General features: G+C 40.5%; 1 protein-coding gene across 3 annotated transcripts in view; it reads left to right on the plus strand.

The window, feature by feature from the left end:
* TLL1 (tolloid like 1) overlaps positions 1 to 17,760 on the plus strand; it is a 126,157-nt gene that overhangs the window by 474 nt on the left and 107,923 nt on the right. For 2 of the 3 annotated variants that reach the window (XR_009418361.1, XM_059471084.1), the window contains exon 1: positions 52 to 540. Coding sequence is in view for 2 of the 3 variants with exons in the window: in XM_059471084.1 (XP_059327067.1) it covers positions 279 to 540 (262 nt within the window). In the remaining variant the exon portion in view is untranslated. Of the gene's footprint in view, positions 1 to 51; positions 541 to 17,760 lie in introns of those variants that run through there. The other variant, XM_059471086.1, reaches the window with a different exon arrangement.

Consider the following 17,760-nt stretch of genomic DNA (forward strand, 5'->3'; position numbering starts at 1 on the left):
AGCAGCCGCCACCGCCGCCGCCTCCGCGGGAAGTTTGGCTGGGTTTTGACAGAGGCGAGGGGAAGCCCTGACAGACAGGATCTCCCGGACTGAGTCCACCCCCTGCGCCCACCCACACACCCAGCGACTTTTCCCCGGCGAGGGGACAGGGGGGGCAGCGACGCTCATGCTCCTCACTCTGTGTCGCACCCGTCTGACTGGGGCTACCTAGGGAGCACAGTCTCTTGGAAGAGCCTCCAGGTGGAGAAGGAAAAAAATACCATCCTCCCCCAAAACCTATGGTTTCTCCATCCCTTACCCTCCTTTCCCAAGCCGGCGTGGACAGCAGAGCCGGCCGCCTAGTTCACCCTCGCCCTGCTCGCCACCTCTCCGCCCGAGGGAGGATGAAGATGCTTTGCTGGAGGATGGCACTGTGGCTGGCCGGGTGGACTGTCTGCGGGAAGCCTTCTTCCTGCTCTGGCCTCGATTATGACTACACTTACGATTTCACTGAAGAGGATAAAGCCGAGGCGATAGATTATAAGGATCCTTGCAAAGCTGGTAAGTGACTTCCACGTCTAATGCAGCTCCCCGCCCCCTCCCCAGATGGTGACTTTGTCTGGCTTTATTTACGCGGGGTGCGTGTGGGGGGAGTCCCGGGCTCACCTGCTCCCTCCCAGGGCAGCGGCGGCGAGCGCAGCCGGAGCCCGGCATCCAGCCGCCTTGGCTGGGGCAGGTACCCGGGACCTGCTTTTCTGGGACTTCCCACTTAACTTCCCTACGGTCTCCGGCCGGGCTGGGAGAGGCGCGGCGGCGGGCACGGCTGGGGCGGCCGCCAGCGCTCCGCGGCCCGGGGGACGTCGTGCCGGCCGAGGGGCCATGCAAGTTGCAGAGAGATTTCGGCGGGGCCCGAAGGTGTCGAGGCGGGAGCGCGCCCCGCAGCACCAGCCGGGCACACGGAGCGGCCGGGCCGGGCTGGGCTCCGCCGGACGGTGGCGGCTTCTCCCGGGGCCCTCCCTGCCCGCCCCCGCGCCGGGAGCGGGTGCCGCCTCCGCCGCCCTCTCGCCTCCTTCCATCCCAACCTGTCGCTCCCTCCCGGCCGGGCGCCCCTTCCCGTGGGCCGGGGCGGGCCCTCGGCGCCGGCCGCCCCGTGGAGGTGGATGCGATAAGCGCGGCTCCCGAGCGGAGGGTTGCGCAGGGGCTGTGACTGTCTGTCTGTCTGTCTGTCTGTCTGTCTGCCGGGCTTTCAGCCCCCGCGTCCCGCCCCCAGAACCTGGCGCTGCGGGCCGGTGTGCCGCAGCCTGTGCCGTGGGGTGCTGCAGCCTGTGCCGTGGGGTGCCGCAGCCTGTGTCGTGGTGCCTCCCGCCTGCTCGGTGCCTGACAGATCCCTTTCCACGCTGTGCTGAGGTGCAGCCTCTTCTCGCTTTGTACGGTGGTTTTCTAGAACGTTTATCCTACTGATTTAGGACTGCAGCCTCTTTAATGCCAGATACAATTCTTCACCCATTGAAGTTATCAGTAACAAGAACTGACCTCAGGAACCGGGCTCGCTGGTATTTCAGTAGACGTGTGTATCTCGGTGATGCTTTTTTATCCTCCCCAAGGTGTTACCAGCACCAGCGGTTGTCCATTCCCAACAGCTCTATTGTTAAACAAGCGCTCAAGTTTTCTAGCAGCCTCCTTTGCATTAATTAGTTATTTTGTATACTGAAAACTAGTTCAGCCAAAGGTTGTGTTCTCTATATCTGTGTGGTTTTCTTTAATTTATTGAAGAGAATGTGTGGTGTACATATATGCCAAATATGCAGACACTCTGTTTTTCTAATCAAAAAAATATTTTGTTCCTAAGTGTGAATTGTTAGGTCTGACTTGCTTACAACTGAAGAATGTTCAAGTTCGAAAAGAACAGAAGCAACTGCAATCAAAACATTATTTTTTGCTCAATTAGCACTCACAAATAAGTCACTGGTCATTGTTAACCTTTTCTTCTGGTCTGTAATTATTTAAGAAGATTCATATGCATCATTTCATGTAATGAGAAATGCCTGTTTACTCTCAGTTTGCTGTGGGATTCTTGTTTCATAGTGGGAATAATTAGCAATTATAATTCATGATACTAAGTGTTTTGAGGTTATGCATGAGAGAAAGACAACAGTAGGAGACTGCAATTTGATCTGCATTGCCAATTCTCTGCCATCACTTTGTTTTGCCTGGAGAAAGAAGCATTTGTTTGGAAAATTTGGCCCATGGAAACATTTTACTGAAGTTCTTACTTGTGCTGCTTCACAAGTATAGGGAGCTTAGGTACTGCAGGGACAGGAGATAGGTAGGTAGCTGTATGAAGAGTTACCTGTGTGTAGGTCCTCTTAGTCTTAAAAGCTGTCACTTTGAGGATGTCTATCTAGTAAAAAAAACTATTTTTTAAATTTGCTTCTTAGAGTGTGGTAGTTCTTCAGAAATAAAAATGCGCCCCAATGCTGCACGCTGGGTGTGTACCATGTACCCATTATTTTTTAATAAAAAATTGAAAACTCTATATATCAATGAAACTAATCCTCCAAGAGTATTTCCCAATTTACTTTTCCTGCTAGACCTTCCTTAAAGGCTCCATTAATCTCAGCCTGTAAAGTGCCTGATCAAAGATGCTGGCAGCAGCGGGTGCTCAGCCTCTTTGAGCAGCACAGCCCAAGTGTGTGTTCTCCCCAGGTCAGCTCTTATCGTCTGGGGTGGGTTTTGGGCTCCCAGGAATAAATTTACTGATCTCTGCCATTAGGATGGGTTCCACAGTGAGGCCCTGTAGAAGGACAAAGCCAGGCTTAACACTCAGGGGTGTGAGACGTTCACATTCAAATTTGTGTGTCACTCTATGCGCAAGGAAACAGGATAAAATAAGAGAATTCTTGCTGAGATAAGGTATGCAAGCTTTGTAGGTATAATTAACACCTGCTTTTACTGCATCTTGAGGGCCTGCAGCTGAGCCTGTAAAAGTACTTTTTTTTTTTTAAGCTGTTCTGGCTGGTCAGTTGGGTCAGTGTTTTCTATTAGGAACCAGATAGAAGTGAGTTTCTGCAGCTTAGCAGGCACCCAAAGTCATTTATAGGTTTTACCTATTTCAAAAACTTTAGTGAAAATCTTTGACATGTTAGAATAATTTGACCTACCCCCAAATATTCTGATGCAAGATTGTTTCACCTGTATTTTAGAAGTTATTTGCATTCAAATTTTCTCTAGTGAGTGGTGTTTGCTGCTTAGTTTTTTACTGAATAGACTACGTTTGCAATCTTGTGACAGAAAGCACTGCACATGAGGCATGAGATCCATAGTTAGATGAAGTTATAATTCTATAGCTCCTTATAGATACCTGTTTCTGTTGAATAAATGTTCTCTTGGTAGGTCCTTTTCTCCATTTTATTGTGAAAAAATTGAAAGAATTTACCAGAAACACAACGTGGCAGCCTCTGAGGGGTTATTTATGGGTATTCTGTGGGGTTTTTTATGGGTGCTATATGTGTGTTTTAACTTTTTCACAAGGAAGGGATCATTTTAGTGGATGTGCCTAGAATCACACTGTTGCTTTGACTTAAAACTCCCAGGTGCACCACAGTGCGGGATGCTATAGAGCTGAAAACTACATTCTATTACAATATTTCAAACTTTGTGAAAAATCTACAGATAACAGATGTCTGTCAGATGCCCTGTAGAACTAGGAGGTGTTTCTGGAGCTGATGTTGCCATTTGCATCTAAAACAGCAGCTATTTTATGCAGCAACCCCAAAGTACAGTCTCAGTAGTAAAGCAAGCACATCGGGAGCCCCAGAGCTTCAGGGAACAGAAGGGCCTGGAGAAATGCTGTGGTGCTGTTGGGGAGACAACCATTGGAAGGAAGCTGTTGACCTTGTGCAGAAGAACTTGATGAGCTGTGTGCTTTCCCGTAGGTTTGTCTGCAGACCTTTAACCTGTGTGTGAATTTTGGGTCACGCTACTCCTCCTTCCAGCAAGATCCTGGCACACTGTAGCAGCGGGATGTGATGTAACGCAGTTTCTGGGCTTCTGATGTCTCGGGTGTTTCCTTGTGTCTCTCTGCAGGATATTGCCCTCAGTGTTTACCGTTGTGAGTTCAAGTGTAAGGCATTAGTTCATCCTCAAGATGTAATTTGTCAGAAGATGTGAAACTGGGAATGCCATAGTCTAAGGACATAGATCAGCATTTGTATAATCAGATATCATTCCAAATGAGAAAATGCTGGGTTAGATTTCAAGGGGCATCATCAGACTTTTCAGATTGCAGCATGCACCTTTATTTATTTGTGGATTCCTGAGGTTTTTCTCTTTGTTTCCATTCTTACCACAGTTTATGACTTATTCAGGATATCTGCTGAGAAACATAGAGAGTGAGATGGCTAGAAAAATGATTTCGCATCCTGTAATACTTGTTCATAGCCTGCACTTAGTTGATATTCAAGGTTTTTTGAAGGCTTTTGTTTTGTTCTCTCAACAACTTTGTTTTCCTAAAACAAAGTAAAGCAAATAAAAAAGGTGGGTGTACTCTGGTGTGGTCTTCCAATTAAAATACCATAAACTGTGGGAGATTAGGCAAGAAGTCTTAGTTCTGTTGTATAGCTACAGTGCTGAGGTCTGTTTCAGCCTCTGGACAGCTGACTGTCCTCAGATAAGTCTCTTTTAGCATTTCTTCTGTGAGGTATTTCACTTTGTAAAACAAATGTTAAAGGTTTGGGGAATAAGCTTGAAGTTGAGTTCCTTGGACTATTATTTTTCCCTTTTGTGGGTCTGTTTTTTTGCACTAGACATTTTGTCTTGTACTAGGAGAAACTTTCCCAAGGAGGACGTCACTGAAACTTTTACAGTTTTCACTGCCATTAGCTTGGATTACTCCCCCTGCCAAAACCCAGTTAATTGGGATTTTTTTCCTTTCAAATGATGCATGAGTTGCTCTTATGTTTTTTCCCCTCAGTGAAGCTAGATAAAAATGTCAAAAAAAGAATATTGTAAACAAGCAATTAAATTTAAAGCTTTATACCTTCAAAGTTGGTTAGCATGCAGTTATTTGGCTAAGAACAAATTCTGTGTGTATGCATGCCTGCCTGCTTGAGAATTAGAGAAAATTAAGACTGACTGTACCATCTCCATTTCTCCCTCCTTTGAGAATCTAAGGAACTACTTTGTTTACTTTGCACTTTTATAAATAATAATAAAAAAGTTTGGACTGTATGTAGCAGGAAAATTAGTATTTCCCACACCACTGAAGTATTTAACCTAATAATATATTTTATTGGTAAAATAGCTGAACAGGAAAGATTGATAGTAAATGTTGAGTACAATTATTATGCAGTGTCATCTGTAACTGCAGTCTAATTATTGTTTCCTGATGATGTAGCAGCAGCATTCTATACTGCTACATTTTTATTTTAGTTTCCCTCTTGTGCTCTGGGACATGTGTTCAGTTGTAAGCATTCTAATTGTGCATTCTGGTAATAGGAAAATTCCTAAAACCTCTGATTCTAAATTTTGAATCTGTTGCATGATTTAGGTAAAATATTTATAGTTTGGTCATGTAGTAGACTCTTAAAGCTATATTGTGCAGTTTGTACTAATATAGAGGTTGTGCTGCTAATATCACTTGCCAGACTGACAGAACTGTGACTGTTCATGTAGTAAATGCATAGTGTAGGCAGCTGAGAGAGAAACAAGCTTTTCTGAATAGTCTTCCCAACTGGTTTCCATCCTGCTGTGGATAAACTTATAGGGTAAATAAGACTACTGAGAAATGTAGCTTTTGCATATCCCCCCCAGAATTCTCCACCGTTATTTTATCTTTTATGCCCTTAAATGTAGTATCTCGACACCTTTGAAAGAGATTTGTGAGAACATAAGGTTCTTTTCCTCCTCAGCTTCATTGAAAAGATTAATTCAGTACGAAGCTCTGGGAAAACTACAATAAATGAATATGTTTTATGTTCTAACTTTGTGAATGTCCTTCCACACCAAAGGCTCAATTTCATGTCCAGAGCAGTTTCCATAGGCGTCTGTTTCTGAATACATATCCGGTGTGTCGAGCGAGTGACCTGCAAGGAGCAGTATTACATCACTGCAAAACAAGGCTAATTGACAAATCTAATTGAGCTTAGAATCATGTCCCCAAGGCAAACTCTGAAACACTCACCACACCTGGATATCTGCATTATGTCATTCTGATTGCCCCTCTGGACAATAGGGTTGATAGGCTTATGACATTATTTCATTCACTTCTTTTTGGAGAGAAAATCATGTCTGTGGTGCATGGTGGTGACAGATGGTCTGTAAAGTGGAAGAGCTGTAAGACTGGAGATTCAACTTCTGATTTTCACAAGCACAGGGGACCTTGTGGAGAGGAAGACTTCTTTTTTCCCTTCCTGGATGCATTATTGTAGTCTACATTTTATAACAGTGAATGAACAATGGAAGAAATCTCTAGTCTTTGTTTAGACAAGATGTGTTTATGCTTAAACTGAAATAGCTTTTTATAGTCTGGCTTTCAACCTAAGAAATATGTTCTAGTATTTATTTTTTGTTTCTACTATGTATCTGTAGAAAAGATAAATTCTAAGAGCAGTGTTACACAGAGCAAAACCAAGTTTTGGCCTTCCAAAGCTTTCAGTTGGATGAGCAACATTTCATAGGGTTTTTCAGAGTTTTCTCAGCCTCTTTAGGACCTTTCTAACCTCCTTGTTTCAGTCATTAGTGAATGCAGTCCATACCCCCCATTCTTAACCAGAAGCAACTTCTCTCCACCTCCCTACTACATCTCTTCAGAGTAACAGAACTGAAAGTGTGACTAGAGAAATCTTTGTGTATTTTTAGTTCTGTCTTGTCAGGATATTTTTCTTGGCTGAGAGCTAATGGCCAATCTGTTAATGTGTTTTAATGCATATTCATTCTTTGTGTCTGCTGTGTATCTTCTACTTCTTTTCCTATAATTTCTTTCATTGTTACTTTGGCAAGTTTCCTTGCTTCTGGATTCATTCCCCCTCCACTGAATGTACTTTTTACTTGTTTTTCAGCTTTTTCTTGTGCTGCCTGATTGGTCTTCTTCTCTTCTTCTTGATGCGTTATTCTCTTGCTTACAACTGTCAGTTTTTCCCTCCAAATAGAGCTTCTAGCTCATCATCAGGCTTTCTGTAAGAGTGTCCTCTATTGCTTTGATAGCTCTGTAGCAGAGAACTGGGCACCTGTGAGCACAGCTGGAAACGAGGAGGAGGAGGAAGATGAGTGGGCTGTGTGTGACCAGCATGTTCTCAGAGGCCTCGTGCTGGATGCTCAGTGGGCTGAAACGATCTGTGAGGCACTGCACAGCCAATCCTGAAATATCCATCTACAAATGTTTATGCAGAAAACATACATCCACCTTTTTTCTCTGCTGGGCTCCCGTACCTAAATATCACGATTTGATGTGAAGACAACCCCTTGCTGACCAACAGGAGCAAGAGTACTCTAAGTACTTGGAGTGTAAAGGTTTTTTGGTTTTACTTTTTTATAAATGAAAGGTTTTTTGTTTTTGCTTTTGTATAAATAGTAGCACAGCAGAACAGGTTGAGCTGGAAGTGTGAAGGTGGAGGCTGTGCTGGGGACATATGCAGAGAGTGCCGGTGTGTGACGCATGTGAGTGATTGCTCCTGCAGGCTGCTGCAGAGGCAGCTCCCACTCAAACAGACACTCCCAGGTGGCTTTTATTTTATTTTCTTTTACTTTTGGCTTTTTGGGGGGAATTTTGCCCGAGTAATGATCTGCAAAGGCAAATGTTGAGTGACTATGAGTATCAGGTGTTTGAAAATATTTGAGCACAATCAGATAGCTCTTACACAGCAATAATGCTCCAAAGTGTAGGTTTGTGGGTTTTCTCTTCAATATTACAGAACAGAGATTCTCAAGACCAAACTGACAAAAAATCAATGTTATTCTAAAATAACTCCTAATTTTTTTCTTGAGGCATGTGAAATACGATGCCTAATAGGATATGCAGTGTTTATTAAACCAGTTTCTTTGCTATATATACTCTAGTGATAAAAAGGTCCATCAATAATTGACTAGAATTGATTTGGAAGTTTTTTCCTTCATTTTGATGGTCATAAGTGACCCCTGATCAGGAAATAACCAGCAAAATTAGGACAGAAAGTTGCAAAGGAAGGATGTTTATTTTAAAATTAATTTTCAGTGCATTGACATCTGACTTTGGAAATTCTCTATCTTGCTGTCCTCGTGAATTTCATGTCTTTTCCTACAGAAACAGAATGACAGGGACACATTGCTGCATTTGAAAGATGCCAATACCTCTCCAGCCACATTGTGATTCCTGGTTTTTGTAAATTGTATGGTGGAACTTTCGTATCAGTTCTTGTAAGAAGTAAGGGGACAAGGACATCAGCTGGGGAGGTTGTATCAAAATAGTTGCACAGATGAATTACATTATTTTCATGCTGATAGCAGCAGTTAAATATATTCCTAATAACAAGTGTAATTGTTATCAAACAAAAATAAATCAATTTTATTGGTGTCTGATATTTTAATAGGTGCTAGTTAGGTGTGTTCTTGCTGTCATGGGCATTGCAGCACTTAAGACCTTCAACGCTTTTCCACTTTCCCCAAAGTGGATAAAGAATTTTGCTTTGGGCACAGTGATTGTCCAAAGAGTGGCCAAAAGGCAGAACTTCTGATGTTTCCAGATGATCTATTCAGATAAGCAAAGAAAATAATTTCAGATGGTTTTTATATAATATCAAGATTTATTTAAACAGTTTACTTGCAGAGTGAAGTATATTTGCTTTCATGAGGAGTAGTTTTAGAACAACTCTGCGGGTGTGAGAACATGACGATGAACTGCCCAATTTCTCCATCTGGTAAAATGTCCTTATATTTATAACAGATTTGCATACATCTTCTTTTTCTCTTGACTTGCTTTTTTCCCTTACTCAACATTACTCTTACAATTGTGCTCTTACTTCAGCTTTATTTGTAGGTAGGTTATGACACACTTTACAACTTTTTTACTTTACGGCTGTTTCCATACTTAAAATCCTGTATTTCATCCCTTGTATAAATGTATAGGCAAATGGATAAATCAGGTATCTTGTGTTCAGGCAACATGCTTAGCCCTTTTCTAATGAAGAGTGTAGTCCATGAAAAATTGCCATCACCATGTTGAAGGCATGTTACCCAGTTTTTATGATGTGCATTTTAGTACCAGGAACTCTCGTATGTCCGTCAGCCCATCCTTTTGCCATAATATAAACTGCTCAGTCTTTAACCATGGAACTCTTAAAGACTATTGATTCAGGGCTGAATTGTGGAATTCTTTTTCTGTTACTGATATGCCATAATTGCATTATGTTCTGATAACTTACAGAGATGAATCTTTTATGCTTGGAAAAGAAATTGTTAAAGAAAAACCCACAATAAACCTTTAGACAAAAAACATTAATTCAGCCTGTAAATAGCTAAGGAAGCAGGCTTGCATGGTTATTTAATTCCCCCAAGGTTGCATTATTGGAAAAACTGTTTAATGAAAAGAGGGTAAAAAGATGTTCATGTTAGCAAAGAGAAAATCAAAGAGAAAGAACATGATAAACATGAACAATTTCAGAAATTATACAAGAAGATATTTGTTTCTACTTCTGTTAGTCTGTTAAATTCTGAAGTGGAAAATTCAAAACAGAGACTAAGAGACATGGGGATTTTATGCAACTTTTTTTTTGATTGAAATCTGCTAAAGGATTCCATGGAGTCAGTGTTTGGATATATGATATGACATTTACATAGGTAGCAGGGGTATCTGGAGGGCTGGTATTTAGTAATGGTAACAATAATGATTTTCAAGTGTATATATACCTCAGGCTTCAGAGTTCAAGCCAATATTTAGTAGCTTGAAACAAGGATGAACCCCAATATGTGGCAAGATTATGCCTGTCTACCTAGTGCAAATTCTTGTTTCTCTCTGTGAAGCAGCTGGTGGTGACTGCTGTCAAAGACAGGACCTTGGATATGATCCAGTGTTGCAGTTCCTTTGTTCCTCAGCCCTCCGTAAGTGCTATTTCAAAAACTCATGTCTTGTAGTATGCCTAAAAGATAAATGCAATTTAGCTATTTTGGGATGTGAATGAATTTCAAAGCTCAACATCACTGAAAATACATTGACCAACTATAGCTGATGAAAATGAATGTATGCAGGCATACAAGAAGAAAGCTGCCTTTAGCTGTGTTTGTAGATTGTCAGTATGGGTCCAGTGAAGCACTTGTACACATTTATCTGTAAACCACATGTATGCACGCACTCACCTGACTACCTAAGGAGCTACCATGGAAGTAAAAGTGCCTGTAGAATATCTATAGAGGCTCTTTGAAGTCATGTGTACAGACTGAGTGGGTGCTGTTCTTCTTTTAGCTTTTCCCCCGCTTACAAATGCCAAGGTAACTTGTGTGTAAATCTGACCTAGAGGCCATTGGACTCAGTGTGTTTCCAGTTACTTTAGAGATAATGTTTATAGGTGAATAAGTAATAAGCAGAGCTGACTAATTCACTTCTGTGTACTTGTATGCATGTGCTCACATGCTTTGCAGGCACATCAATGAAGGCAGTTGGATTTTTGCCCCAGTTTCTGTAGTTGTCATCACTAACACAAGAGTATCATGAAATCTTGCATTCAGTGACCTTGTGATTACAGGTTCTTTCTTGCTGGACTGGGGTGTGAAAAAAATCCAGCAGCTTGAAGAGCATCTGATTTTCTCTTTTTTCCCTTTATGAGAAGCTGCAGGATAAGACTGGATTTTGATTACTGCAACAATTTCTCAACCTTTTGAGATAGGTTTCTTCTTGTCACAGCTGAATACTCTATTAATTGGGCAATCTGATAAATGGCTCAAGATGCTGATAAACGCGATGATTGCAGTTGCATATACAGTTCCTTATCTGTATAATTTCAAGAAATGCAAAGTCAAAGATAAGAAACCATTTGTTACAAAATACACCAGGCATGTGAAATTGGTGTCAATCATGTACCATTAGGTGAAGTTTGACAAGCCCTGAAATCTTCAATCACAATCAAAGCACTGAAATCTTCAGTGATTTGCAATATCCCCAAATTAACACATTTTCTAATCCAGAGGCTGCTAGGAGATGAAGAGATCTTGGGAAACTAGGAGGAACAGGTGTACTAGTGCTCCCATTTATTTATTAAATTGAAGAATTAGTTAATGGCAAAATAAGAAAGGAGCAGAAAGTACTTTTTTCCCCACAGCTGTGTGTAGTCTGGATGGATTGGAAAAGCTCTAAATTGCTGTATAGAACTAAGTAAACTTAGAACATAGCCTAATGTGCAAATCTTGCATTTGACCACACTGTTTGTTACTTTTGTGTTTGAAAATTTCTGTTTTCTTTCTTATGTTGTTTCTTCAGTGTGTTGAACTTAAATCACAGCCAGAGTGAGAAATGCAGGTGATAAATGAATTTAGATTTGACTGAGGATTCTTGTTGAAGAAAGTTCTTGGCTTTAGTTATGGAGTTTTGTGGAGTTACTTGGTAAGGAAAAGAAGTAAGCAAAAAAATCTCTCCCATTCATGAAAATATTAACTTTCTACAGCTTTTTGATCCTTTGATCACTAAATTGCAGGTGCAATAGAGAGCAGAGAGAAGAGGAGAGGGGTTTCCTGTTTTTTTTCCAGTTTATCTGCATTCTTGAGGATGAAACATTTTCACACATGAAATACAGGTGAAAATACAGAAATCTAGTCCAAGCTTTTGGATGTTTTCATTCATAATATCTTCAAAATTCATAATTTCGAAGAAGCTGAATTAAATATGAATTGTAGTGCTGATGGATCACAGTCAGTGTGTCTACACAAGTGAAGCATGAGTAAAGCGAATTTATAACATACGCTTCCCTTTGCATTATGGAAGAGAGCCAAACACAAAGATGCCTCCTAGATCAGTAATGTGTTTATGGATATATGCAGATCTTTTAGCTAAAGCTGAAATGTTAGAGACAAATGCAAGCTATTCTATGGTGCTTTAAATCAAAAATGTGGAAAGCCAGCTCAAGTCATGACAATCTTTATCAACTTGGACAAAATTAATTTTTCTTGGCTACTTTTTGAGATTTTTAATAACGTGTCTTAGATTTATTTGGTCTATGGTATAGCATTCCATCACGTATAATGCATTTTTACTGATTTATTGATCTAGACATTCTAGGTTCAAGTTTGTATAAGAAATTGAATAATTTCCTGGATTACTCATAATCAAATCTTTCTAAATATTTTGTCTTTCCTAATTTTGAGCAATGTCAGACTAAATAACAGCCACAAGGAAAAAAAAAACCAACAAAAATAAACATAAATAGTAATCCTTAATTCTAACTACATAATCTTATAGAAGAAGAAAAATTATTTGACCCTTGGTTTCTGCTCACATAATCTGGTTTGTCTTCCTTGAACTAAAGTATCCTAGGTTTTATCAGTGGAGAAATGTTTTTCTCCTTCCAACAAGCAGATGATTTGTCATCAAAATTAGCAAAGACCTAGATGACATTTTGGATGCACTTGCAAGTGCTACTGAGAAAAGTTAACATTCCCATTCTTTGTGTGATTCCTCAATTGTGATTCCTTTTATGCTGTGCTGATATGGAAATAAACCCTTTGTGCAGCTGGCTGTCCATTGGAAAGGACAATGTGCAAGATTTACTCCTGCACTTATGGAGCTGCAGGGATTCCTTGCCCCCCAGGGCACACACTGCAGCTTTCCTTCCTGCCCTCTGGAGAATCACTTCTGGATTTAGTTTCTCTCCCTGCTTGTTGCCTGAGGAGTCACAGGTATCAGTGTTTAAGGCTGGATAGGTGCTTAGAGAAATCATAGAGAATGGGTTATTTGCCAGGCAAAGCCAGGTAATCAGAGATGCAAATGATAGGTAAATTACCCTGTGCTGAGCCTTCTGTAGCCATAGATGATTTCCAGCAGAAATTTCTGTGAGGGCTTTTTTTCTGCAGATCAAACTGCTCTGTGTAGTTTGTCTGCTGCTAAAGTAGTGACTTTTAATTAATGATACACATATTGAAATTCCTAGTGGTATTTTGTTCCAACCTGTTGTTCAGTTAAGTATGGATAAATTTTTCTTGCTCAGATCTTTTGGTTTTGCTTTTGGACACTGTGGATTGTTCAGTAGCTCTTACATCTGGTAAAATGCCTTGCCTTATAAAGATTTTGTGTCAGGATTGTTTATTACACTTTTTCTTTCTGTGAGAGGTCCTAAGAAAAGGTAGCTACCTTCCTTGCAAACTTTGAATTTCATCTCTTTGGACTATCATAGCTAAAATAGCACTGCCTTGTATCCTGCTGTGGGATGCAGCAGATCCAGCAGGTGGGATGGGGAAGAACCTGCTGCAGTGATGTGTTACAGACCCTGGGTTGTGTTGGATAGACCATGATGTGGGCTGTACAGCAGGGAGCTGTGCTCTGGGCAGGAACCCACAGCAACCAATGAAAGTACTGTGTTTTGGGGTTTCTTTCCCTTTTTGATAAAGTAGTGTTTTCATTTTTTATCTGACTTTTGTGTCCTGGCACATTTATGTATGAATACTAAATGAATACAGAGAGGTCGTTCTTCCCCTGTACTCGGCACTGGTGAGGCCTCACTTGGAGTATTGCATCCAGTTCTGGGCCCCTCACTTTAGGAGGGACATCGAGTTACTTGAGCGTGTCCAGAGGAGGGCAACGAGACTAATAAGGGGCTTGGAGCACAAGCCATACGAAGAGCGACTGAGGGAGCTGGGGTTGTTCAGCCTGGAGAAAAGGAGACTCAGGGGCGACCTCATCGCTCTCTACAACTTCCTGAAGGGTGGCTGTGGTGAGCTGGGGGTCGGTCTCTTTCTCCGGGCAACAACAGATAGAACAAGAGGACACAGTCTCAACTTGCGTCAAGCAAGATGTAAGTTAGAATTAAGAAGCAAATATTTCACAGTAAGAGTGGTCAGATACTGGAATCATTTACCCAGTGAGGTGGTGGAGTCATCATCCCTTGAAGAATTCAAAAAAAGACTGGATGTGGCACTTGCTGCCATGATCTAGTGAACAGTTAGAACATCAACTGGACTTGATGATCTTATAGGTCTCTTCCAGTCTTGAACTTCTGTGATTCTGTGATTCTGTGAAATGCTTTATGTGCTGCAACCTTATAAGGCTGAATTCTTCACTCAGGCTGTACTTCCTCTTAGGATCTTTTGTTACTTCTAATGAGATGAATGGCATGGTGGCATTCACCTTAATGAAGTCAGAACTTAAGGCTGAAGAAAAATTGTATTTAGGGTCACTATACTGAAACTTACTGGAGGTGTATTTTTTCAACAATCCATTACAGTGAAGTCAAGAGATAACTGGGTAATTATGGTGGTAACTGTTAGTTTTGATATTTTGTTTTATATCTATATCTATATCATCTATATCTATATATATGTGCAGGCATTGCAATGGGAGGATCTTTTTAAAGTGAATTCCCAAGCATAATCACCTGTTTGAAAGCAAACAAATAATTGTTGTTAGTACACAGTAAGAAGCAGATAAACCGTGTAGTTTAGCAGGCTCTTTGAATTGGGTGCAAAGAAAAACTAATTTTAAAGGCTTTTGTTGTCGCTCCCCCTTTACAGTAGGAAATTATATGGAGAGATGTTGCAGCAAGGGGAGCATAGAGGAACTGTTCTGTGCTGTGAGCCAAAGGACATCATTAGGAACACTCCTATTATCTGGAAGCCTGACTTCCTGTCTCAGTTTCCTCGTGGGTCTCAATGAATGGCAGAAGAAATGGAACACTTTCCTGCTTGGCCAAAAACTCTGCTAAATTACTCCTTTGGCTGCATGCCACACCACGCTCCGGAATAAATCCTGCAGCTCCCCCCTGAGTCTGGAGGGTACTTGCTGTAGTTCCTTGGGGCTGGTGGAGTGAATTTTAGGAAGTCCAGGAATACTGTATTGCTTCAGGTGTCCTTTTGTACATCTTGAAAAAATCTTTTTGTGATAGAGACCAAGAGATGCACTGACTTTTTATTAATTTAAGCTTCCATGGGATGCTAAAGAACTGCAAGTGTTAGGATTTTCATATTTGGTAAATGATTTTATTACAGTGAAAACAGTGTTGCATGCCTTGTAAAATCTACCAGTAACATGTGTAAAATAAGACACACTTAGGCATGCATTCAACTAAATAACTAAACTTCTGGGTTTTTCCCCCCATAGTTTTGTTATGTGCCAAAATTATTTTATTACTTTTATTCCAAAGTATAAAAATAAGGTAGTAAAGATTTTTGTATATAGAATAAAACAAATTTCAGACATCTTATTAAGTGTGGTAGATGATGCATCTTCTATGCATAGAGGAATTTAAATAATTTTTTCTTTTTTGTTTTTTTTTTATTTCTGGTCTTTGGTGCATTTCTTTAACATGCATATTAGCCCCCAAAGCTTTCAGTATCTTCTCTTAGCTCTGATTTTAATTAAAGCTGCAGCACCAAAGTTTTTGATTCAGTTGTTACTGTCAGTTTCTATACTTTCTATTTTAACTACATTTGGCAAGTATGAACCTCGCAGCTGACTCAAAGGAAACTTGGCGAAATATACACCATTTCCCAATAGCCTTTCTCTATAACAGAAGATATATGGGACAGTGTTTAATAAATTTTGTCTTGTTTTGCATCCAAGAAGAAAAATATTCTTAATTCTCTGGAGCAGGGAAATGCTTACCATAGTTAGTGTTCTGTATCTGTCGTTTCTCAAGGGTGACAAGCAGCTGTCCAGCTGGAAATGTTGGGCATGCTTGGAAAAAAGTACAGAAAATGCTTAATGCCACTGGTATATTTCAACAAGAAAATAATGATCAGGTGCTGATTTGTTCAGCTTCTTTTGTTTTTTGTTTTGTTTTGTCTTGTTTTTTCCCCTCCCAGTTTGTCTCATAGTTTTTATTGTGTGTTCCTTGTTCAGGCTTTCCTGAATTTACTCTGCACAACTTTCATGGTATACTAGCACAGAGGGTGATGTGAAACAATGCTTCTGCCGCTGAAACAGCTGTCAGCTTCATCTGTGGGGATGTAATTGTGCCATACAGGCTTGATGCCGAGGTCACTGATTTTTTTTTTTTTTTCCAAGGGAGCAGAAGTGCTGGGTTATGCTCATCATGCCAACCCATCCTGCAGTCTGTCTTCAGACTCCTTTGTATAGGCAGCTAAATGCTTTCTGACATTTCTTTCTAATGCCCTTGGCTGACAATCAGTGCTCCTAGCCTTGATACCTGTGCATTCTGAGACTTGGCACTAGTGGAGGCATAGTGGATGGACTTTTCTATCTGTTGGCTGCAGGAGGAAAGCAGAGAGTTCCTTTTTTATGGCAGTTTATTGATATTAAGGTCATGATTTTGAAAGCTGAAAGTTGGGAGACCTCCTTTTTCCCATTGCTTCCCCTCCCTGAGCAGCAATACAACCCTGTTATTTCTGTTGAACCTAAGAGTTCTCTCCCAGATGTCCTTTTCCTATCTCCTCCTGATGCAGAAGGAGGAGAGACTTCTGTGCCTGTCCACAGTTTTCAGAGAGTCACTGGTAAGATGCCACCAAAAATTCCTCATCCTTTGCACTCATGGCACAAAATGTAAGACTTCAACTAACATAGTGCAGAAACGTTGATTTGTATTGTTAACATAGGTGTATTTCAGTGTCTGTAGTTAAAAATTTCTGATTATTTTAAAAAGGTGTCATATAGTTACACATGATAAAAGAAAAACAAAAAAACCCTCACCCTTCTTCATTAGAGGATTTTTTTGAGCTCCAAGGAGAGAGAGCATTAAAGGTGCAGAAGGCACTTTAAATACATATTTTTAATTTGTTTTGATTCTGTATTTGTGCAAGAGGAACTCCTCTCATCTTCTCTGGTCTAAATGAATTCCTATGGTTAAATGTAGATGTTCTTTCTGAGAAAAAGTTATAAGCTAGCAAATTCTGCTATTATCCTTCAAACAGGACAGAATTTGGCTGAACTATTTATATTATTTTCATCCTGACTTTTGAAGTAAGGATTTGGGTCCAGTGTTGAAAGTTTATCTTTTAAGGACTCAAGTGTATTCATGGTTTACCACTATTGCGTATCATCATATTATTTCGCTGTTTAATATCTCTATTCACAATTTAACATTTTTCTAAGGATTTCATATCACATGATTTACCCTGTGGAGTTTTGCTTTCCTGAGTTTCTTGTGTTATACTTTTTTTTTCCCCTCAAAGAGTTCTCTGAGATAAAGTTTGCACAGAGTTTCTTCCTGATGTTTTTCTGACACTAATGTGGAAGAAAGTAGGTCTTTAGTAGACAAAGGGTACTGCCAGTTTGTGTAAGGGAGTAGTATTTCTTTATGTAGACTGGCCTATAGATTGATTTGGTGTGGATACAGCTAGTAATAAAATGCAATATTGGTGCACCCAGTGACGTGATTGTGAGGAAAGGTTGCCAGGCTTGTAGGTATAAACTGAGTTAAAAATATTCCCAAAGAGGACTGCCTGAAGGAGATTGTTAAAGTTTGCCCTGACTAGATCTGTCAAGTTTCTGTTCAACAGCAGAGTTAGAAGAATAGCAAGAAACTGGATAATTCTCAAATTCTTATTCCAGTTGTTGCTTATATAAACGGTGTTTTGTTTAAATTCTTTTGTATTTGGGTAGCTGTGGCAGTTTGACTTTTTTTAGATCATCAGCTTCGACTTGAGATACTTATT

The sequence above is a fragment of the Ammospiza nelsoni genome, chromosome 4 (genome assembly GCF_027579445.1).
Source record: "Ammospiza nelsoni isolate bAmmNel1 chromosome 4, bAmmNel1.pri, whole genome shotgun sequence".
In the NCBI taxonomy this organism is placed as follows: Eukaryota; Metazoa; Chordata; class Aves; order Passeriformes; family Passerellidae; genus Ammospiza; species Ammospiza nelsoni.